Source organism: Pinus tabuliformis, chromosome 8, assembly GCF_031772625.1.
Source record: "Pinus tabuliformis cultivar Carrire ecotype Pingquan chromosome 8, CPIR1, whole genome shotgun sequence".
Lineage (NCBI taxonomy): Eukaryota > Viridiplantae > Streptophyta > Pinopsida > Pinales > Pinaceae > Pinus > Pinus tabuliformis.
The window spans coordinates 1203844707-1203870517 of NC_142294.1; the positions used below are offsets into that span (position 1 = coordinate 1203844707).

General features: G+C 38.4%; 1 protein-coding gene across 2 annotated transcripts in view; it reads right to left on the reverse strand.

Moving 5' to 3' along the window:
- LOC149239688 (uncharacterized) overlaps positions 1-25811 on the reverse strand; it is a 74111-nt gene that overhangs the window by 14210 nt on the left and 34090 nt on the right. For both annotated transcript variants that reach the window (XM_089373486.1, XM_089373485.1), the window contains 2 exons: positions 23830-24074; positions 23471-23729 (listed from right to left, as the gene is read on the reverse strand). In XM_089373486.1, the coding sequence (XP_089229612.1) occupies positions 23471-23729; positions 23830-24074 (504 nt within the window). The remainder of the gene's footprint in view (positions 1-23470; positions 23730-23829; positions 24075-25811) is intronic.

Below are 25811 nucleotides of genomic sequence, written 5' to 3' on the forward strand. Positions count from 1 at the left end.
CAAGTAAACTGTAAATCTACAAGTGGCCCTTGCCACGAGAGTCTCCAGGAGTATAAGTAGGTCTTGGCGGTCTTCTAGGAGTCTCCCTCCCAGACCGACGACCAGAACTCGAGCCTCCACGCGAGGGTGTCGATGGAGGTGGCGACAGCAATGGAACAAGACTCGGGCCCCGAGAACTGCTACTGGATGGTGGAGGTGGAGGTGGCATGGCTGCTGCAGCTGCTTCAGCTTCATCCCGTACAAGCTCATCTTCTAGTTCTTCCATATGTACAATGCCATCCTCTAAATTGTCGTCCTCAGGGTGACTGTCCCAAATTTTATATGTGGGATCTTCATTGGCCCGATCACAGTAATGGCTCAACAACCTCAAATTGTAGTGCACATAAACCAAGCTTTCTGCTCGGTTTTCGTTGAGCCTGTTTCTTTTCACATTATGTATATAACTGTAGGTGCTCCAACACCTCTCTGCAGAAGAAGAATTTACAACCTGTGCAAGAACTTTCAATGCCAATTTTCGCAAAAGTCCGTCGCCGCCATATGTTTCCCACCATGTGAGAGAATCAAATTTATCTTTGTCGTCCATTGCATGGAAGTTACCATACAAACCACTGCCAGTGAAGTATCTGCCTATTTCAAGGCGCACAGCTGCACATTCCTCCCTGTCAGGCACCAACTTTTCTAATGCATCCAGATATCCTTTAGTTACCTCTCGATCTAAATGGGGTTTGGTCCTAACACCACCCCCTGCTGCAGGTTTGCCCAACCAAGAATCTGAGTAGTATTTTGGCGTAAGGATATACGCCAAGCAATGTAGTGGAAGGTTAAGCTTTTTCCACCGTTCACACACACAATCGTGAATCAGATTGTACAAGTCGGGATCTCTGTTATTAACAATGTCTTTTATTTCCCCCAACATGGTATCCATTTGCTCATACACCTCGCCAATCACCGGTTTGTCTGTATCTGCAAACCGAATCATGTTATAAATTGGCTTGGTGAAATCCAATACCTGTCTCACAGCTGTCCAAAACTGCCCATCAAGAGCGGCCTCCTCCACCGTATCAAAACCTGCAATGTCAGCTACATTTGTAGCCCTTTCCTTTAACACCTGCCAATTTGGACTTGATACCATGCTAGCTAAACCCTCTCTTACCTTCAAAAGGCGCCTGAAGGTGAGGTAATAGCTACCAAATCTAGTCCTCGCAATCTTCAGCAACTCCAATCTCGAGTGACTGCGGAAAAGGCCATGGGTATTGCTATGATTTGTAATAAATTTTATCATTTTTTTTCCTCTCTTGTACAAATCCCCAATCCATTGGTATTGTTCATTTTTGTTTTTGACAATATCATGCAACAGAAGGTTCAATGTGTGAACCAAACATCCAGACCAAAATATGTTCGGGTATCTATCCTCAATAATTGCTCCCGCTGCCTTACAATTAGGAGCATTATCAGTGATGACTTGGATGACATTGTATGGGCCAATACGCTCAATTGTTTCAAGCAATGCTTCTGCAATGTTGATAGCGGTCTTGAACTTGTCTGAGTAATCATGTGCAGCTAGAAAAATGGGACCACTTCGGGACACAGCAAGAACACTTATCAATGGCTTGCCTTTTACATTTGTCCATCCATCAGATACAATGGACACCCCATTGTCAGTCCAAGAACTTGTCATTTTATTCAAAGAATGTGATATTTTTGCTTTTTCATGATCAAGGCCAACTGTTCTTGCCTTGTCATACCCAGGGCTCTTGTATCCTTTAGGGGCATCATTTATGGCAGAAACCATTTCGTGCCAATAAGGTGAGCGTAGAACATTGAATGGTATCCCATTTGCATAGAGGAACCTGTAAATTTTTGAATCCACATCATTCCTACACCCCTCATCAAGGAAATCTGATATGCTTCTACGGCGTAAAGATGATGACCCTGAGCCTCCATGTCCATATCCACTGCCTTGGGAGGATGCTGAAGGAGTTCTTTGTGAGCTTGGTTCAAAGAAACCCTTGATCTTTTTGCTTTGTATTGGGCGTCCTCCTCTTCCTTTATGTATTTGGCTCTATCAACTGTTGACACCCCGTTGCAAGTTCTGATTCCTATTTGTTTCTCTCCATCCCATGCCCTTTTCCCGCAAAGGTGTCTTCTCAAACGGGTGTATGAGCCTGTGAAATCAGTGTTGCAATGGGGGCAATGAAATTTAGTGGTTCCACCCCCTCTCCCTGTTTCAGCCTCTGAACATATTTCCACAATGGAGTTTGGTCTTATTTAGTTTTTTCACCCTCATGTTCACCCTCCACATCCTCCTCACTGGGGTTTTCACCTATTTGACTTCCTCCGGCTTCTTCATCCACCTCTTCAGGGTCAGGCCCCCTCCGTTTCCTACTCTCCACCACCATAATAACCAGAAAGGGGACCAGGAAGAGGAAAATGCCAATAAAAATGCTCAGGTCCATCGTGTTTGATGTTTGTAGGGTTTGAGTCTTGAATCTGCAAATTAATTTAGTTTATTGGGATTAATTCATTTAATTTATTAATTTAATTTAAATTAATGATCTTTAAACTCAAACAGGTAAATGAAACTAACCAAATTAACTACCTAACCAGCTAAACTAACTAAATGATTAAGTTACATACCTCTGCAAGCTTGCTCCTCGCTCCTTGGCACTTGCTCCTCGCTCCTTAGCTCTGGCTCCTTGCTCCTCAGCTCTTGCTCCAGCTCTCAATCTCTTGCTCAAGCTCTCAATCACTTGCTCAACAAAGTTGTAATGACAAGTTTTTGGCCCATTGGGCTTATAAAACAAAAAAAATTAGCTAAATTTTTTTAATTTTTCGGGTCCGGCGGATTTTTTTTCCGCCGAACCGCTCCCGGCCGGTTAAAAATCGCTCCCGGAGCGTTTTTTAATGCCCGGGAGCGATTAGGGAGCGATCGCTCCCCGATCGCTCCCGGGCATTAAAAAACGCTCCGGGAGCTCGGGAGCGATCGCTCCCTGAAACGCTCCCTATCAGAGCAGGGAGCGTAAATTTTTTTAAGGGAGCGCGCTCCCGAAAATCGCTCCCGTCCGGGAGCGATTTTGGGAGCGCGCTCCCGACCGCTCCCGAGCCGCTCCCGCCCGGAGCGCGCTTCGGGAGCGGGTTCGAAGGGGGGGGGGGCGCTCCCCGCAACACTGTGACAAAGGAAGCAGCAGTGAAAGGAGGATTTGCTTCAGTGATAAAGGGAGAAATCAAGCCCTATTTCAACTTCAAAGGGAGCTGACCTCTAAGTCTTAGATAAAGGATCTAGATTAGATGCATTACTTTCTTGGTCAAGTGAAGTATATTATTGAGATCCTTCATAGATTTGGGATGATGAACTATCATGATATTGAGTTTGAGATTGTCAGGCTAGATGCTCAGAGACGGGAAATCTCTAAGAGCAACATACCTTCTATGAGTGGACCATGCCAAAAAACAAATATGCTTCAGTGACTAGAAAACAGTAGTGGCAGAGGAAGCAGCCAAGATTGCCACAATAGGATTTGTTTCAGAGGGAGCACCCAATCAAGGTGACAAGAAAGAAGTGGTGGTAACGAATCCAATGAAGGAAGTCAGTCAGTTTATGATTGAGCCAAGGCATATCACTCAAGCATGTATTGAGATATTTGCATGGCATAGTCAATTATGGATTGAGATATGTCTCAATTGATGAAGTACAGTTGCAAGAATATATAGATCAGGCAGAGAGTGCAAAAGACAGGAAGAACACATCAAGATGTTATTTCAAGATGACCAGGAAGCAGATATTTGTCACACTCAACATTACAAAGGCCAAGTATATTGCAACTAGTTTGGCGAGTTGTAAAGCAATGTGGCTTCGAAAGCTACTCACAGGATTGCTTGATCAGTTGTTGAAGACAACCCTAATGATAGGTCAAAGAAAATGGAGATCTAGTAGCACTATATCTGAGATATGGTACAGAAGGGAGTAGTAAGGCTCCAATGCATTTCTACAGATGAGCAGGATGTTGATATTCTCACAAAGCCTTTGTCCCAAGGTGAAGTTTGTATACTTCAAGGACAAGCTTAGAGTAGTTGATAATGCTTCCCTCAGTTAGAGGGAGTGTTGATGTTGTAACATCAAGGACAGACATTCTTCCTAGGTCAAAGGTACTAACCAAGTTGTCATGTAATGTGGTTAGGGAGAATGGTCCCGAGATCATCAAGGCCCATAGTGCTCCATATTGCCAAGAGGTGATTGGCTAGTGGTTGGAGTGAGTGTTGAAATGGTCCAGAGAGCATAAAGGCCCAGAGTGCTCCCCCGGTCAGAAGGTTTTGACCATATAGCCAACAGGTACTTGACTAGTGGGTAGAGTGAGTGCCTTTAGCATCAGGAAAGTGTACTTCAATTGAGATGCAAGAATGGTGATTGCCCAGGGTTTCACAATAGGTCAGGTGTTGACTATGTTCCAAGTGACAACTTGTATAACTGATGACCCGGGAGTAGTCTGGTTGACACCAGAAGATCAAAAGGCCAGTGGGTGACTAGATCCATCTACAAAGGAGAGTTGACTAGTAGGAAACTAGATCCCTTTGCATGATGTTGAGGTGGCATGCTTTCCACATGAAGTGGATGGATACATTAACATAGCAAGCTCATTCAATCTTTTCTTTGGATGGAGAAATTGCTCAGCAAAGAAGACATCTGAGAAAGTCAAATTTGAATGCCTCCCTACCCAGGTGGCTATACAATCAGTGTGCAAGTTGGCCCTCAAAAGGAGTTAAAAGGAATAAATTTATAATTTAAATTTGAATTTAATTTGCCTCCAAAATGCTCAAGTCAGCCCAAAAAGATTAGGTTGGATCAGCCATAAAGACACACCAATTTGGACACCCTCAATCATTATATAAAGGCACTTGACCTCATCATTTGGAGACCAATTCGGACCACCACCATATATCTTTTGATTTTCTATTCACACATGCCAGTTAAGGAGGAGCTTTTGAGGCAATTTGATCAAGTCTATTTTTTACTTGCATTGACCAAATTTTCTAAAGCATGGTTGACCGAATTTCAGAGGTACAGTGGACCAAAATTTTGAGGCCAATTGAACGAATTTTAGAGGCACAATTGATCGAAATCATGAGGCCAATTGACCGAATTTCATAGTTTGTTGATCGAGTTTCCTGAGGTTAATCTGACCGAGTATGTTATGGGAAGTCTGACCAAGTTGTTGATTGAGGTTTGACTTTTGGAATCTCGTGGTTTGTTTGACCTAATTTGACTTATGGATATGAGAATGTAAATTTGCTTAACTGAAGAATTTCTCCTAGAAGATATTATTGGGTTTTCTCTCGAGTTTAGGTTTCCCAAGTGAAAATTTTGTGTCTCTTCGCGTGCTTCACTGTCTCTTTATGATCCTACTACCATTATTGCATTATTGTTGAGATTTTCTATGTATAATTTCTTAATGATGTATGTGACATAAGTGAACTTGGTTAAAGAAATTATTGGAAAGTAATTATCAGTTTAGAAGATCATGAAAATCAACAATTGTAGGTGATATCCATCTAGTAGATGGAGCATATTAATTTAGATAAAGGCATTGTAGCTGAGTGCATTGTAGAAGTAGAGGCCAAAGTGGTGAACATCACAACAACAAGGAATAAGTAATAATCTCCCTTCTAAGATACAACTCATGCCAATTTCAATTCAAGTCAAAACAATGCACATAACCATTTTAACGTTTATGGTCCCTGTATTAACCAGGTTGCATATTGGGAAAAACTTCTCAATTCTTCTTATATGCAAGCGGACAACATCATCTTGGGGGGAGATCTCAATTTCTCCATTGGACATGCGGAATCTTGGGGACATAATGCACAGGTTGATCCACTTTTTGATTCCATTAGCCTCCTATTGGAAGATCACCACCTCATTGATATCCCTATGGCTCGGCCATGTGAAAATTCCAGAACCAGAATCCTTATTTCAGCAACTGATGATATTACCCCTATTTGTTAAATTCCTTTAAACAAATTACTTGCAGTTTCCTATGGAAAATATCGTAATACTTAATTAAATATTATGCAGAAACAAGAGACTGAGCAAGAAAGAAAATACAACACAATTGAACCGTTATTTTTGGACAAATATCCCCGAAAAAACCCAATGTGGGAAAACCGGTGTAGCAGTTCTAAGGGTTTATTATTATTAAGCAATAGCAAATTTTGAATACATCTCTGAATACCTCTCGGGTTATTCAATTACGGAGAAAGAAATACTAGCAGAAAGATTTGTGAGATTACCTCACACAATCACTGAGAAAATCCCAACAAATCTGAATACTAGATGAAGTGCCTTTGGCAGGCCCTACATTGCCTCTGCGTAGTCCTCACACGGTCTCTTGATCTCTCAGTGTGTGTTTTCCAATGACCCTCAAACTTCCTTAAATAATCTTCTCATTGACATTCAATGGCCCAGATTAAAAGTTGATCAATGGCTAAGATCATTTTAACTTGATCCTCTTCTTCTTCTAGAAGTTACACCCACAATTAGATTAATACCCATTAATATTTTTAATATCCTAAGTTTAGACTTAGGGTCCCATTAAAAATAATTAATAATTTTAATAAAATTGTTTCTAGGTGGAATTTCCTAAAACGCTTTCTAGGTTCTTAGGAACATGTGCCCAAGCCTCCATGCAAAATTTGAGGCCTAGAGCACATCCGATGTCACCCCAAATCAACAGGCCACACCCTACTTGGCGAACAAAAGAATTGGAGACACTATGCTTGCCAGAAGACTAGATCGTTTCCTCATAAAAGAAGCTCTTCTTGGAAGTCTCTCCCTGTACAGGCAATGGGTGGGATCGAGAGGATTATCAAACCACTCTCCTATCTACCTTGAGATTGCAGGCGTAGCTCAAAAGCCAAAAGCCCCTTTTAAGTTTAATTCGACCTGGCTCAAGGATGAGGAATACACCAAAATGGTCTCTGATTATTGGAAATCTCTTCCCCCTACTCTCGGTCAGTCTCACACTGAATGTTTTGCTAAAAAGCTTCTTTGTCTTAAGCGCAAAACAATTGAATGGGCCAGAGTAAAAAGGGTGAGGGACGATCTCATTCTCAACAATATTGAACAAGAGCTAGCTAATTTGGAAGAAGTGGATGGAAGGGGATTTGATTCTGTTGAAGCTAAAGAACACCTCACAAACCTTGAAGCAGAGAGGACCAAAATTCTTAAGGACAGAGAAGAAACCTGGAGACTAAGGAGTTGAGCCATATGGTTACAATATGGGGATGAAAACACTAAGTTTTACCATCAATTTGCAAATGGTCGTCGTGCCATCAATATGATTTGGCACTTGGAGAATGATACTGGTCATCGGGTACAATCCTTCAACCAATTGGCCAACCTCAGTACATCACATTTCAGTCAGCTCTTTAAGGCACCTCAGGAAGCTACTCTCGCTGAGATTATCAAAGTAGTTGCAATGAATCTCAACAAGCCAGTATCTATGGGAGAATTGGAAGGTACTCTTAAATGGTTCAAGAAAGATAAGAGCCCTGGGCCAGATGGTTGGTCGGTTGAATTTTATCTAGCCTTCTTTGAAGTGCTAGGAAATGATCTGCTTCAGGTCATTGAAGAATGTCGGGTCAGTGGCCGTATGTATGATGCTTTTAACTCGACCTTCATCGCCCTTATTCCCAAATCTGACTCCCCTCAGACCTTCAATGACTTTAGGCCTATTTCTCTCTGCAATTGCATATACAAGATCATTGCCAAAATCATTGCAAACTGCCTAAAGCCTATTTTATTTGACCACATCTCTTCGGAACAATTTGCCTTCCTTAATCATCGTCAGATCCATGAAGTTGTTGGCACTACACAAGAGGTTCTTCATTCTATCAAGATCAAGAGGCTAAAAGGTATGATCCTTAAGATTGACTTAGCAAAGGCTTTTGATCGTACCAGCTGGCTATATTTGAGAATGCTCTTGACTCATCTGGGTTTCCCTATAGCCTTCATTAACTGGATCATGTGCTGCATTTCCAATGTCTCTTATAGTGTTCTTATCAATGGTTTTGCCTCTCCATTTTTTCATGCTGAGCGAGGTCTTAGACAAGGTTGTCCACTCTCTCCCCTTCTTTTTTTGTTGGTCATGGAAGGTTTGAGTTGGCTCATCTCTGAGGAAAGAAGACTGGGCAGACTACAAGGTATTAAAATTACCAATAGATGCACCATATCTCACCTGCTTTTTGTTGATGATGTCCTAATTTTCCTTAATGGATCGATTGGCGACTCATCTGTATTCTTTTCTGTCCTCAAGTCCTTCTGCCTTGCTACTGGCATGGAGTGCAATCAACAAAAATCGACTCTGACTGTTGTTGGATGCTCCCAATATGAATCACACTTTGCTCATCAGAGATTTCCCTTCCCAATTCTCCCCTTTGAAGATGGTCTCAAATACCTTGGATTTTGACTCAAGCCCATTCACTACAAAATAGTTGATTGGATATGGCTAGTGGCTAAGATTGAAAGGAGACTGAATATCTGGCACCATAGATGGCTATCTAGGGCAGGGTGCCTCACTCTTATTAAATCTGTTCTGGAAGCAACACCGATGTACTGGATGTCCTTGGCTTGGATTCCAAGGGGCATTTTGTCTAGAATTCAACAATTGTGTTGTAGATTCTTATGGAAGGGGAAACAAGAAGGACATACTTATGCTTGGGTCAGATGGGATCACATCGCCCTTCCTAAGAATGGGGAGGATGGGGCATGAAAAACCTTGATGCCTTTGCAAAAGCACTAGCTGCCAAGATGGGATGGCAAGTTCTCACTACAAAGAATTTATGGACCGAGGTAGTCATACAGAAATATATCAGTCCACTCCACCTCCTTGATTGGATCAGGCGCCTTCATGGAACAGATCTAACATATCAACTATCTGGCGAGTTGTTTTGAACTCTATATCTTACATTCGTGATGGACTGGCCTGGAGGATTGGAACTAGCAACTTGGTCCGCATTGGTATGGATCCTTGGTCTGGATGTGGGAACGCATTTCATCTTCCCCAAAGCTCATACATTTTCTCTCGAACTCAGGTATCTCTCGCCTTGCCCACATTGTTGATCCAGACAACTCCACTATTTTCTCTCAAGCCTGGAAATCTGTTGATCAATTAGGAATTCCAGATAACTGGCGTAATGAATGGCACTCCTACACTAACGCTCTCTCTGAATCACATGTTCGGATCACAGATGGTGAGGATGAGCTCATTTGGGTACATGCACAACATGGTTCCTATTCTCCAAAGGAAGGTTATCCCATAATTTTCTCTGATCATAAGCCCCCTGTTATTGACTGGTGGTGGCGCGCACTCTGGAAGTTGAAGGCACCTCCTAGAGAAAAGTTATTCATGTGGTGTATCCTTCGTAATAAAGCTCCCACTGGGGATAACTTACAGAGGCACTCATTCCAAGGACCAACCTGGTGCATCCTCTGTCAACAGGTTGCAAAATCAATTGAACATCTATTTCTTCATTGCACTATCACCACATCTTTCTGGAATCATGTTCTTTCATCATTACACTTATCCAACAGATGGCAAGGTACAAATATCTTGGAGGCTTGGCAATCATGGTGGTCTGTCACGCTTCCCATCAAAATCAAGAACCTCCCCCTCCTGATTTGTTGGTGCATATGGTTGCACAGAAACAAGCTCATATTCAAGGGCATCGCTCCTCAATGGATACAAGCTTCAACTCATCTTATCTCAATTTATAACAGTATTCCGGAGGATGATCGCCCACATCCACCTCACACTATTATTGCAGAAACTATTGATAGAAACTTACCATGGGCATATTTTGATGGATCAACTCAACAGAATGGTTGTGGAGGGGGAGTGCTCCTTCATCTCACTAACAATCATTTTTTCAAAATACAGATGGGTCTGGGAGAAGGAACAAACAATTATGTTGAGCTTATTACCCTCCGACATTTGTTATACTTTGCACTTGAGAAGGGATGTAGACACATTCAGATTTTTGGCGATTCCAAACTCATCATAAATTGGTTTAATCAACAATCTGTCTGTCACGTGCACACTCCGAAATATATTGGATGAGACTTTGCTACTGAAATCACATTTTGACACTATCACTTGTCATCACATCTACAGGGAGCGCAACCAGATTTCTGACAAACTATCCAAGGAGGTTGCGCTCCAGCCTCGGGGGCATTGGATGATCCAGGAGCAGAGAGGGCACGAATACTACCAGTATTTTCACAGACCATATGATGATCAGCAGCATGTTGGGGCAGCCAAGCCCTAATTTTTTATGATTCTAAGTCCTGACAGTGTTTATATTTTTATCAGACTATCCATGTATATATTTTTTCCGACATGTAATTTTGTCTCCCATCCTGGGATATATTTTTGACAGTTTTTCAGTGGCAATAGCCACCCTCTTTTGCATATGCTTCCTGAAGCATCTACAACATGTAATTTTCAACATCTTAATGAAAATTGCGATTTTTCCCTAGGAAAAAATGCACATAACCATTACAATTATTGCAGTAAAAATGGTCACACTAAAGACGAGGGTTATAAGAAACAAAGAAAAAAAAAGAATCCCAACATACAAACACAAATAGACAAAAAGGCGGAGAAAGAAATACAAATAATTGTATTGACAAAGGAACAAACGATTTTCTATTTTTGGGTACTCATTCAGACTATTTTAAGTGTTTGATACCTTGAGCCTTGCACTTTTCTTTGACACTATTTGAACTGGAAGTTTCTTCCACTTCAACTATATGATCCAAAAACTACTGGCTAGTGAAACCATATTTTATGGTGTGGAACTAGGGTTATCTTAGATCATCCTTTTTCATTAATATTTCAATACAACAGTGCTTTTTGCCAAGGTTTATGTTGCCATAAACAATATTGGCCATAAATATGGAAACAATCGCCTCACACCTGGGAGGGACACTTACTCTCTTTCTACTGCCCACAAGGAACTAGTACACAGAGTTTACCTTCAGGATGATCGGCTATGGTTAAGGATACTGTAGATTTCTTGGAAGCGTTGGTACTATTTCCTTCTTTAGCATATACAAGGGATTTCTTGAAGACTTTATGGAGCCTTCTCCTTTGCCAAACCTAATGACCTTTGAATGGCTCTTTGCCCCATTCAACAAGGCTACTTATACTTGGCAGATATGAAATAAAAGAACTCTACATACAATTGTTGTCATATGAAGAGTTGTGTGTCTTCAAGTCTTGCTTGACTTGTCCTAAAAGGATTGAAGAGCTCGCGAGAGTAACAACTTGATACAAGCATCTTTTAGATGGTATTGTTAACAAAATTTATTGTGCACATCCAGTTGCACACACGCACTGCATATGGGTTTGATCTATTGAGCTAAAAAAATATCAAGATTTGACTTCATCAATTTTCCACATCAAGTATTTTAGATCATGTATATGGGTCCATGTTCAGGTATAGTGTCTACATTGTCCTTCCAATGCAAATGTTATATTTGATATAGTTACTATTTATGGTTCACTAGGATTGTTCATACTAATTGCAAATTCTTCAATGGATGAGTATCAACATATCTTTGTGGATCTCTTCCTTCTATATTATGATGGTGATCCTTTTTGGATGTGTTAAATGTTAATTTTCTAACACTCGCACCTAGTTAATTACTTCCTAGCTAATCAAATCCACTAAATAAAAAACATGACTAGAGTCTTAAGTTTTAACATAAACAAAATAATCAACAGAAGCAAATTAAATCACAATCACATGCACATGAGGATTTCTTCCCTTCTTGAGATAATGGCCCACTAAGGAAAATATATACAACAATAACTTGGAACTAATCCAGTTGATCAAGCCCTAGATATGTGCTTTGACCAGCTTGGCTGATCTGGATTACCCTTGCTGCCCCTTGCACCTTCATCGAACCATGCACACTTGAATGAAATTCTTTCTCCACCCAATCACTAAGATGTCCTTCGCTCAATGTCTTGTGCTCAATAGATGTCTTGTGTGTTCTCCCTTAGCCTAGCCTTCCTTTCATAAGTTTGAGTTATTGACTTAATCCACAACCCTACTCTCCAAAGTCATTGATGGTTGAGATTAGATCTCAACATCACTTAAGATCAACGGTTGTGATTCATCTAATGCAAATAGCATTTGCATCACATTAGATTAACTCACTTTATCTTATAAAAGTCAATTACTTCAATTATTAAAGTAAATGATAAGGTTTAGGGTTAATTAGGTGACTTCAACACACTTAGACACTTAGGCTTGCACAGAAATATGTACCTGAGCAACAAGCATCAACACTACACTTGGAAACATCGTGATTAGATAAAAGCTGACACTTTGTACCTTCAATCAATTAGCATGCTTCATTGGGTCGTTCCTCTATACCTCTACCAATGGGAACCTTCACCAACGTATGAGATCGTGTTGGTGTTGTAGATATGGCATTCAAGGGATTCATATCTCCACTCTATGGCTCGTGTTTGGCATTAAAGGGGAAGTTGTGATGTGTCGATGTGAGTAGCATCGGAAGGTCTTCTACAATTGCTTGGTGTCTTAGCATGTGGAAGACATTATTTGCCTCTTCTAGTGATTTATGTCTTATTTCCTAAGTTTAACTTAGGAAAAGTACAATAATTAAAGTCAATTAATTATTGTGGACTATTGGGTTATTTTCTAAGGATAAATAATTTAATTATTTAAGTGACTTAGAAATAATCTCAACCGTTGATCTTCAAGATGTTTCTAGAAGGAAGATTCAAGATGTTTCTAGAGGGGAGATTGGGGTTAGGGATTTGGACTCAATGAAGATTATAAATTGTGGCTAGTGATGAAGATGAAGACACAACGACGTGCACAAGTGTGTGAGCAAGACATCACAAGAGAGAGCGATTTCCTTTGCAGTGCAAGTGGCTCAATGACTAGTGCACAGAGAACGAAGAAGTGCGAGTGGGTTTGAGCAAATCCAAAGATACCAGTGATTTTACTTTTTGGTGATTCAATTATTATTTTGGTAAATAAATAATAAACTAGGGATAAATTAAATTGACATGAAAAAATAAATCTAGCTAGTATCAACGCTATCTAGAAGACTACGAAAGAGAGATCTAAGATCACGAGGGATTGTAGGAAAGAGTTTTCCTTTTTGCAGCAGCAGAATTATTTCTAAACATTTTACAGTTGGGTTTTGTGGTCATGGTTGATCTGCAAAGATGGCATCATTAAATAGTTTGAGATATGAAGACAGTTTGAGCTCCAGTTTCTAATTGAGGAAGGACGAGTTAGAAGAGTCAGTTTGACTCGGTTAACAAATCAATCACAAGTCCGAGCTCTAAAATTAACTTGCCAGATTTAGCATGATCGAAAAGCTTACAAGGAGGACAAAGGCACCTTTGTAATTCATTTTTGTATGCACAAGTTGTGTGTGTGAGAGTTGTTGCTAGGAGAGCGTGTAAGGAGAAGCCTATACGCAGTTCAAAAGAGACAAATTCCTTGTAGAATTACGCTAAGATTTAGGAGTTAATTCCTAAAGAATAGGGCCCTGTTAAGCACTAGAAAATAGGATATTTCCAACAAGGTTGAGACAATGCAAGAAAAGAGGAGTTGGTTCAAGGTTATTTGCAGGGGATTTCAGCTAAGGATTCGAGGAGGGAACTAGTTTTTTCTTCTATTGAAACAGTGTTACCTTGTAAAAGAAATCTGATTGCTCAGACTTTTCTCAATAAAATTCAACAGCGAACAGAGAGTTTTCCTAGTTGGGTTCCCTAGAAGATATTGTGTTACTATATTGTGTGACTGTGCTTTTAATTCTTTGTTTATTCCACTGCAATTTTTTTTAGTAGAGAAATTATGGGTCTTGGTGAATCGAACCTAGTTTCAGTTGGTTCATCAAACAACTCCAAAATTTCAAATAAATTCTACAAAGGGATATGTGATATGTAAAAGAATAGTTGGACAAAACCCAATTGGTAGAATCATCAAATTCTCAAGGGCATTTGAGAACCAAGCAATGGACCAAGTCAACCTTATAACTAGCCATTAAAGTCAAACAAGGATGAATGTTGGGGGCCAAATCTAGTCGTTTGAAGGTCAAGCTAACCATCGCATTTCAAGTGGAAAAGAAAGTAGTCATAAAAAGTCAAGTCTTCATCCAAAGGACCAAGTCGAGTTCTTCATGGGCCAAAATCACTCCAAGCAAGCAAGTTGAGTCAAGCAAGCTAGTCGTTGGGTCATCCATGTGGAACATTGAGCATATTTTAACTATTATTTCCTACCTTTTACCTTTCCAAGGTCAATGCAATTGAAACATTGGACTTCCAAGGGACATTTGAGCCAAGTTGAATTTCTTAAGTGGACAAATTCATTTACTAAAAAAATATTTTGACATAATTTACTTAGTCTCTGACATGTGAATGAAAAGTAAAATATTGTTTTTGAGAGAGGTTAAACTAGCCATTATCTAGTTGTTACAAAGAAAATTATAAAAAGCTAACATCTTTCAAGTTGTTGTTGAATTGTGTGATCAAATATACCCTAATTTAGAACTTCCATTTTTGCGAACACTTTATCTCTACTGCGCCAATTGGTTCTTTCTATTTCATGTTTTCTCGATACGTGTTGTAATGGGGCTTTTAATAAAATAAGTCATAACTAGTAAGGATTATACAAATTTGGAGGGATGATCAATTGAGGGGCTACTTAGCCACATGGAGAGAGTGAACAATGTGTTAGTCTTCTTCATTGCTTTTGGTGTAGGTGGAGCAACTTGGAACTAGGGATTGGACCAATCCTTATAGGGGATAGCTTCAACCAGGTCAAGGTCTTTCCACCCAGGGTTTGGGGGAGTGGCTCCCCCCCCCCTTCAAACCTGCTCCCGAAGCGCGTTCCCATTGGGAGCAACTCGGGAGGAAAATTTTCGCTCCCTAGTATTTTTTGCAAAAAAAAAATTGTAGTAACATTCCAAATGTAATTTTTTTTCAAAGAAACAATTAATTTTTGAGTGGGGCAGCCTAATGATCAAGCCTATGGCCCTAGTATTGATATGTGATTCATGGTAAATTGGTAATGTTAAATTCTTAAAGTAAAAGTGACATTCTCCTTAATCTTCATTTTCATCTTTTTCCTTTTACTTAAATTTTTAACATTACCATGAAATGACTCAGGATGTTTGAGAGTGGTTCTGACCTCATTGAATTTCATATGGAGAAAATAGAATTTTAGATCTCATTCAAAATCTAGCAGACTTGATGTTAGTGACATTGGTTGTCAAACTCCTCTATCATGACCCTACTAAAAATGTACCCATCACTCAAACAAAATCTTGACTTGACATGCTATGTTTTTTCTATCTTATGTTAACGCTTAAAGGGTGATATTAATGACAAAGATCCCTATACAGATCCAGAGGTAATGACAAAAATACCTCTGGATTTTAATGCTTAGAGGGTGATATTAATGACAAAGAACCTGATTTTCCAACAAGTCTAAAAAATTAAACATTTCTCGTGGCGGCAAGACGCCCAAGCATTAGCAATAAATAATAGATTTACTTGTCTTTTCTACTTTCTAGTAGTTTTTATCACTGTTGACTCTTTCATATTTATTATGATATTTTTTGTAAACAATATACGAAAATTTAAGTTTGAAGTTGGCAATTATAACTCATTGGTAATGAATTATGAATATAATGCTTCGTGAAAGTTGAAAGTTGTTTCATTTCATTTCATTTTATAACATTTCATTTCATGATAGATATTCTTTGTTGTAATGGTTAACTTAGCTTACAAATACAACTTTGGTGATCAATGATAATAAATGTTATATATTGAATTTTGAAAGATTGAAACTTTAAGATTGATGAATCATGAGACTCAATATGTTGTATGTTACTAACTTGTGGACGTGGTTGGTGAAGATTATAACTTCTAGATGATTGATGTTATATGGTTTAATCTATGTTTTTATGCTTTTATATCTAATTCATCATTCTACATGCTTTTGTTGACATATATGCATCAAAATATAAAAAATATATATTATATAAATATTTGCTCCCAAACCGGGAGCTTTTGAAAATGTCGCTCCAGCTCCCGCTTCCCGTTTTTGCTCCCGCTCCCAAGTAACCTTGTTTCCACCAAACAGTCAACACCAAGATTAGAGATGTCTGTTGGAGACCAGTCCTGGTTGGATCTCGAACATTATGGAGAGTTTTCGACACAAGTGGGGCAATACACTCTTCTCAAGTCCAAGCCCACCTTAGTGTCCAAAGTGCATGGTCAACTTAAATATGATTGCGATTCACAATGACTCACAAACCGGCAATCTAAACGGTACAAGTTGTGGCCAAGGTAAGCCATTGATCAACAACCAAACTTTATTTTAGAATCCAAAACCTTTGATTTCCTATTTTAGTTAGCTTATTTCACTAGCTTGCTTTTAAAATTTTATCATAATTTAGCTAGTAACCCTTGGAATTTTAAACAATAAAATTATATCCAAACCAAGTGATCAATATACTTTGATCTGAGTTTTCGTACACGTTATCTTCATGGATATATTGAGTTACATCTTGCAGACTTACAGTGAATTACAGCAACATCATATTCAGTTTTTGTAGAAAATTTAAATTACAAGGCTCCTTTAAAGTAAGTTTTATCATAAGAACCATGTAGTTAGTTCCCACATTGATTTTCCTAGTTAATATGTTTTAGTTTAGGCTAAAATCAATTAATTCCAGCCATTAAAACTCTTATTTCTTCGTCAGAAATTATTTCTTGGTTTTCACCCACTGGGGTTTGACCCCAAGAACTCTACAACTAAATTTCCAACTTACTGGAAATTCTTTTCTATTGCAGATTTGAGGCTTCGGAGAGATTTAATATCATCTAAATTCATCTCCTAACTTCCCCACCCCTAGATCTTCAATCTAGAGTGCTTAGGCATTATTGGGTGGCATTTTTAAGGGATTGTTGCTATTGTTTTCTGTGTTTTTTTACATATTTTCAAATCTGCAATTGCAGGACAACAAGCAATTTAACACAATAACCTCTCTAACAAAGGTCTAAACTAAGAGCACCTTATATTAATTGGTTAGTACATTAAATCTAAACTCATTTTGACTATTTTTTATGTTATTTATCTTCAGTGTTGAGTGACTTATCTTGATGATTTATAATTTTTTCTGCATAATTTATATTTTAAATCAGTGTAGGAGCAAACAATCAACTCCTCTTTTCACCCAAGACCTCATATAAGGCACTAATCATTCTTTGGTTGGGTGAAGTTATCTTAAAGGTATCCTCCCATAGCCTTTTAAGAGAGTTGAACTTAAAGAGTAAGGACTTGAGCCGAGGTGATAATGGACCCATCTTGTGTGTGCCAATCTTAGCAGGTTGCAAGCACCTTGGCAATCTTGCTAATTTGATCGATAACAATCCCAAAGGATGCTCAACAAGAAGCATTACAACTGAATGTCTGTAACTAGTTAAGAATGCAACCGAATAACTTGTGCAGTTTTTAAATTGAAGCAAGACAATAATAACAAATAGAACTTAGATAGATGACTGGAAAGGATAACAGTAGAAATTAGAATCTCGACCATTGCAATTGGTTGTTGTGAGATCTTGATATTATATTTTACTTTTGTATGCATCCAACTACTAGGACATGCTTAGAACTAGAAGACATGGTAACAAGACACTCCCACATGATAACGAAGAAAAAAAAATCCCGCAAACAATCTGCGTGTATCTACTTTCTACTACATGATCAGGGTTTAGAGTCTAGACCCTACAACATACAAGTATGTATCTCTTCCTTTCAAAATTTCAGGAAAAAGAGAAACAAGGGATACTGAAAAATAGAAAAATGCATATTTAAAAAAAATACAGAAAATCATAGCCATTAATATTTATTTATTTCATCATTTATGTTGAAGCTTGTGGTAGCTTTGGAAGGTCTTTTGCATAGGCTTGGTGTCTTAGCATGTAAAAGATGATTAATTGCCTCTTTAGGTGCTTGCTTGGTGGAGTAAGTGATTTATGTCTTCTTTCCTAAGTCTAACTTAGGAAAAGTACAATAATTAAAATCAATTAATTATTGTGGATTATTAAGTTGATTTCTAATCTAAGGATAAATAACGAAATTATTTAAGTGACTTAGAAACAATTTCAACCATTGATCTCATAGATATTCTAGAAGGGAGATTAGAGTTAGGGATTTGGGCTTGATGAAGATTATAAATGAAAGCATATGGACAAGGTGAAGACACAACAACACAATGAGAGAAAGCGATTTTCTCTAGAGTGAGAGACTTAGCTAGATTGTAGCGCAGAAGAGGAAGAGTGCAGGTTGATTCGAAAGCGTTTCCAAGAGGCCGGATTCCTGGAGATTGCAGGGCTAAATTGGTGCAGCAAGGAGGAGGTCGATTTGTTAGAGAGGCCAATTTTCCAGGGCCAAATTTCCTAAGGCGCAGAGGTTGTTCGAGGGAAAGACGCAGGGCCAAGTTGCTAGTGAAGAGGTGGACCAAAATTCTCCAGGCTGAATTTCTTCAGAGGCTAATTTCCAGTGGCCAAAATTCCTAGAGCCGAATTCATCTAGTGGGGCTGAGTTATAGTATCTAGTCAATGCATATTTCTTTGTGATTTCTCTGTGGTTCGAAACCCTGATTTTCCTTGGATAAATTAATGGAGAATTGTTGAGAGTGTTTATTTGTTGTAATGTGTAATTGAACTCTCTCTGATTTTCTTTCTGCTGCATATAAATTTCTAAAAGTTAAAATACCAGTGATTCTATTTTTCAACAATTCAAAATTTATCTGGTTAATAAAATAAATTGCTGGGAATAAATATTCGTTGCAAAAAAATAAATCTGGGCTGCTGATATTAAGAGATTTAACAATTTGAACAACATGAAAATTCATAGGGCTGAGTAGAACAATTCATATATCAGACAACGTAACATGTAGAGTAGTTTACAAATGAGTTCAATCATGTGTTAAGTTCCCCAGAAACCCTAGCTAACTTCAAATCCAATTTAGAAATTTTAAGGTCCAACTAATTAATCTTTCAGGCCGACGAGGTTGTTACAGTCTTTGCATGGGACCTACAACTCCCTCCAACTTTTAAAAATGACCAAAAAAGAACCTTGGAGACATTTCCCAAGCATTTCCAGCATCCTGGAAAGAACAAGTGGCCAATTCCTGGCATTCTCAGAGTTTTTACAGGAGTGTACCCAAACCAGAAATGTTTATGGGCAGGAAACACCACCCTAGGTAGTATTTCCTATGACATAGGTTAGGGCCCCTCTGATACTCAACAGAAACATTACAGCTCTATGTTTATAACTGCTTAGACAGCAACCAAACAACTAGTGCAATTGTTTGGTAAAAATTACATAATAATAATAATGAATATAAGTTAGATAGTTGGAAAGGGATGACATTAGAAACTTGAAGTTGTAATTTGTTGGTGGGAGATCCCAAGATGATATTGTACTTTTGTATGAATACAACTAACAGGACATGCTTAGAACTCGGATATGGCATAGTCATAGTTTTAAAGATCGGATCTGCATTTTGAACCGGCCACCTATCTAACCGGGATTCGAACTAGAACCCGATCAAACCAAATCGAACTGGATTCAATGAACCAGATATGAAAATAATACATAAAATAATTAATTTTTGATATATATATATATATATTAAGATTTCAAACCATGATTCCAAACCATTAGAGATAAAATATGCATAATTTGCTCATCCATATACCGTGTAAGTGTGAATATATCAAAATGGCACAGAGTGCAATACATATCAACAACAAAATACATAATCAATGAGGCACTAACTGGCCTCTAGAATCCAAAAACAATGCTACAAGTTACTGGTCCACTGACCTACTATAAATCACTGATCAACATGATCACTCATCAAACTCGTTACTGATTCACAACTACTAGAAATGGGATCATCAACAAGAACTACATAAACATCATCTAGATCAAAGTCTTTAGACTTGGATTGCTCAACCTAACCAATGGTTTTGGTTTGAGTGAAGGATTCATCTCCTCAACCATATAGTCAGGTGGAAAAAGCTTAGCATGCCTAACCAATGGTTTTGGTTTGAGTGAAGGATTCATCTCCTCAACCATATAATAAGGTGGAAAAAGCTTAGCATGCCTAACCAATTATTTTGCTTTGAGTGAAGGATATGTTTTTGTTAAGGCCATGGTAGAGGAGTTCAACAATCAATTCCACCAACATCAACGAAGTTCAACAATCCATACCACCAACATCAATGCACATAAAGGGCTTCATGCTCTTGATGAAATGCCAATCCCATACCCTCACACACGACAAAATCAATTGGAAACATTGCAATCCCCAAAATAGTGAAATCCTGAAAACTATTATGTTCGCTGGATTTTGAGTGAAATGTAAAATTCTAGTTTCGCCATATGAAATCCAACAAGGTCAGAACCACCCTCAATAATCCTGAGAATTCATGGTAATGTTAAAAATTTAAGTAAAAATCACTTTTACTTTAAGAATTTAACATTAATATTGATTGCTAGCATTTCTAGGGTTGAGTTAGGTTTTTTGTTTAGGTTTAGGGTTTAGGAGAGGAAGGGTTGGTTTTATAGCCAAAGGGGGGTGTTTTGGAAGGAAAACAACCCCAGGTTTCCTCCAAAACCACTTGAAAAACTGCCATCAGTAGTCCTGGACTCCCCCACAAATGTGAGATCTAACCACGCCGACTAGGGTTGGAACCAGCCCTCGAACCAGGTTTTTCTACAAGTTTGTTACCTGGGCCTATCTGACTGGCCAGTTTGACCAGTTTCCAATTCAAATCAACTGGTTTTTAATATTATGGGCATGGTAAGAAGGTATTAACATTATAATGATAAATCTTATCATTTCATGCCAACAATCAACATGTACCGTGTTAAAATTAGCAACTAGGGCCAAACTCCATGTGGATCACCTTATTTATGGCTTCTGGTATTTTTCCTAGATTCCTCTCATCGAGAGGTGTAGGATTGATCTAAAGATCATCTGATTCCGATAAGTATTTATGGAGATATGAATTTATTTTAATTATGGACAAATTGTCAAGGTCAGCCAGCAAACTTATGTAGGCTCAGAGGCCCAACAGTCATGTCTATTCAACCTCAACGTTTGCATATAAATACAAGGAGCATTTTCTTCATTTGGAAAATTCAATTCGATCTTCTCTCTCTCTCTCCTACACATAAAAGGAGACTCTCTCTCTCTCTCACACGTGTCGCTGAAAGAAAGACGTCCTAGGGCAAGGAAGACGCAGAAAGAAGGATGCTAGGGCAGCAAGTCATCTCTTTGACCAGCATTGACCAAGCGTTGACCTTCCAGAAGTGGGGATTGGGTGTGGTTGCCTCTCCTAGGCAGGTCGCAATTTTTGGCACAAAAATCGAGGTGATCTGACCTCTGGTTTGTCCGGTGTTGACTGCCCTAGTTTAGGGCTGCAAGTTGACTTCAGAAATCTGCAAATTGACTGAACTTTTGGGGCTGTTCAAAGGCTGTTTCTTCAGGCTGTTCAAGGACATGTTGACTGGAAATTGACCAAGCATTTTAGAGGTCAATTTCAGCTAGTTTGACCAAATTTGACTTTGTTGATCTAGGGTTTGCTACTGCTGATATAAAATTACAGAATTCAGACTTTGTACTATTTCTCTCTGCTGAACTATTGAAGATAAAAGAAGATTTCATCAAAAGCTTTCCCCGCATTGGGGTTTGTCCCTGGCTAGCCGCCACATCTTGTGTCTCTTGTCTTGGCTTGTTTTCTGTTGATCATTTAATGTTCTATCTTCACTTTACTTAATGTATATGTGATTGCTAATCTGTGGCTAATAAAAAGAAAAATATGTAAACTGCTCTAAGCATCGAACATACCATAATTTAACATACTGTCTACTACATGACAAGGCTTTAGACCCTTCTATAAACAAATATGTATTTGCTCCTTTTAAACTCTCAGGAAACAGGGAAATGTGGGATATCTAAAAATAGGATGATTATAGCCATCAGTAGAGAGCCACTTCATAGTTTGAAAAAACTTAAGTAAAATAGTTACAAATGAGTTCTCATGTGCTTTGGACACCCTAGTCGACGTCAAATCTGATTTTATAAATTTTGAAGTCCAATGAATCAATTTTTAGAGCTGACTGGTCATATTTATCGTTCTTAAAGCCTCTGCATGGACTGTGCAACTCTTGACAACTCATAAGCAAATAAAGGAACCTGGGAAACATATCCTGAGCATTTCCAGAATCACTAGGCAGCCATTTCCTGGCATTTTGAGGGAGTTTCCAGGGGCATACCCATACAGGAAAGCTTTCTGGACAAGAAAGGCCAGACAAGGTAGTGTTTCCTGTAACTTGGGCAAAGGATGCTCAACAAGATGCATTATAGTTGTATATTTGTAGCTAGCTAGGAATGCAACCAAATAATTTGTGCAGTTGTTTGGTAGAAGCTACACAACAATAATGAATATAACTTGAATAGATAGTTGAAAAGGGATAATGTTATAACCTAGACAATTGTGATTGGTTGGTGCGAGATCCTTATTATATGACATATTACTTTTGTATGCATCCAACTACTGTGACATGCTTAGAGCTGAGAGATGTAACATATTAACCAAACATTAACATGATCATGAAGAACAAGATTTCCTACCAATAATCTACATGTTACAGTTTCTATCGTCTTCCCTGTGATTGGCTTATGATATTTAATTCATATCATTTTCTTTCAGCGTTCTAGCTTCTTTATATCCTTTGTGATACTTGTGCTCTATGTCTTATGCTTTTATGTTTTTCTTATTAACCTTCTTAGCTTGATTAGCTAGATATTTAGCTGATAATCATGAGCATAGATTTTAGGTTTTGGCATCTTTTAAAGAATTGCTTTTGCACTCCCACATTGTACCTTTTGCTACTGGATATATCTTTTAGTCCCATTGACCTAATTTTGAGGACATTTGTCAGATATTAATGAAATTGTCTTAATCTTATTTTATCTTATGTGCTCCTTTACATGATGAAGGTTTAGACCCTTCTCTAAGCAAATAGATGATATGTTTAGTCACTAAAATGAGAGCTCCTTCAAGAATCATGCTCTTTGGCGTTAATAATAAGAAGATCCAAACTGACGCAATTTTGAAAACACCTTTTATGTGGGAAAGGCATTCATCCACTAGTTCTTCACATGATAAAAATCATCACACTATCCTAAAGTACAAATGTGCACTTCAAATAGCAGATATGTAAACTATGGCGTAACTGCTATTCAAAAAAGAAAAAATCTTCAATTATTTTTCAAGAAAAAAGTAATCTTCAATTATACTCAATTCATTCTGTTCCTGAATTCTGAAAGTCATACCTGATTAAGCATCCACTTGAGGCCTATTGCAGCTGAGCAGTCATTCTTGGCAGCACTACTAAGCCATTCCATACTATACACTTTATCTAACGTCTGCAAAATGGTGGAAACGTTTTGTCTTCTTTCTTTCACTGAAAAGACTTCCCCGTTAGAACTAATATTAGGATGGCTGTTCAACAATGTCTCAAACCACCCACTCCCAGACCTTTGCATTGATAAAATGGCAAAAAAATGCACTGGTGTGCATGAACATTCCTTCCTGTTGAAACAAGCTAGGCATTAAATGTAATACCAATCTACAATGTAACACTACCATCAACAAGAAATGAATAGTGATGCTTATCAGATTGTTGCAATACCTACTATATGTGGTGGGCTGTGGGTAGTGCCTGTGCACATTTCCCTGCAGTCCTGCATCTGACACCTGACAAGAGCTTTCTTCTCTTTGTTCTTGACGGGGAAGTACAACTTTTGGTTTAACATGTGTACTACTTTGCTTAAAGCAGATGAAACATATGTAAATTCCACATAACATCGCAAAAATTAACAATAACATTCTCCATAATAATGGTGACTTCTTGGATGCCTTTCCAACCTGTAAATCCTGCATAGAAAAAACATACTTCAGTACTGACTGCTACTAACATAATATAATCCTCTTTTGAAATTGAAAATTTACAATGAAAACAACTCCCATATCTTTGGAAATAGCCAGAGTATCAAGGATGAAGCTATGAAATTTCTTAGTCTAAAAATAGTTTCAGTCTAAAGAAAAAGAACAAAACGCATTCATGTGTAAAAATTATACAATTTATTCGTTAACCATTCCTAAGATAAAGGTTACCACGTTCTTCTTTCTATGTTTATTCTTTTTCCTTTGCGTTCTCAATTTTACTTTTTAGTATCCTTCTGCCCAGGCATTTTATAAGGCCTTGTCATTAACTTCTTGATGGTTACTAATGATCCTTCTATACTGACTAGTAGGAAACTAAGTCACCTGACATGGGGACACCGGACACATAGGACATGCAAATATGAGAGTCCGACATGGGACACGGAGACCCCCAGAACATGACATGTAGGACACGTTATATATATATATATATATATTAAAAAAGTTAATAGATAGTACACAAATTCTCCTGATGATACAAATTCGATCATGATTCACACATGTACATTGTAAGATTATGCATACAATCATGATTCATCAATGATACAAATTTACAACTAGCACTTACTACTACATCAATGACGAATATGATAAGTTAACATTGGACAAACACAAGAAATTAACCATAAACTGCAGTTTTCTCATTATGTCATCAAAATCAAAATGTATTGCATAGGTACTAAGGTACTCCTGACTGGAATGCCAATGTAAAATAGTAAATACAAAACAAGGTAGACACTAGAACCCGGAAACATAGAACAGGAAGGAAGAATCATAGAACAGGAAGGAAGAATCTCATAGGCTGTAGCCAACAGGCTATAGGCTATGCCTATAGCTCATCAACATCAAAATCAGCATCAACACCACCACTGCTCTCTTCTGCATCCTCCTCCTTTGTATCCAATGCAATCTATGCATCTGTTGGCGTGGAGGATGGCCCCTTAAGAGTATCACCATCATCCAAACACTCATATCTCCTTTGTTGGTCACTTCCACAATCCCGCAACATCCAAACAACAAATGCAAATGGACAAATGTAGTCTTGGTCACTTTAAAGCAGACACATGTCCAAAAATTGGGATTCTCTCTTAGCATGAATCAGACTCCTCCATGACACGAATCCCAAACTTCGGACACTCACCAGCAGCGAATCAGACACGTGTCAGTAGAGAATTGTGTCCGACGTGTTGGATTCACAACAAGTGGGGGGGAGGACAAATCTGGCGACTTAGCTAGGAAAGAATAGGGGGTTCATTTTGTGATCATTGAAATACAAGTACATTTACCTTCAGCCAAGGCTTATCTCATTGACTTTTTCTTCCTTTTGTTTAGAGAAATGCATATGATATAATATTACGAGAAAATTTAAACAAAAAAATTAATTAATTAATAAATTAATTAAAAAACATCAATAATGATACACACTAATCCCATCCCCACACCAACCCCACCCTACCAACTTGCCCCCAACATAAACTGTGGAGGACAAGCATGTCCACATTAGCTCCAATACCTAAATAATCAATACATTTCCTAAGAATATCCATTCTGGCTAAGATCTGCATAAGCCAGGTTAGATCTAAAAGTTGTTAGGTCTCCCAAATAGAATGGCATAGCCACTTCATGAAAGGTTGCTCAACAACTACCCCTTCCACATTCGCTGGACAA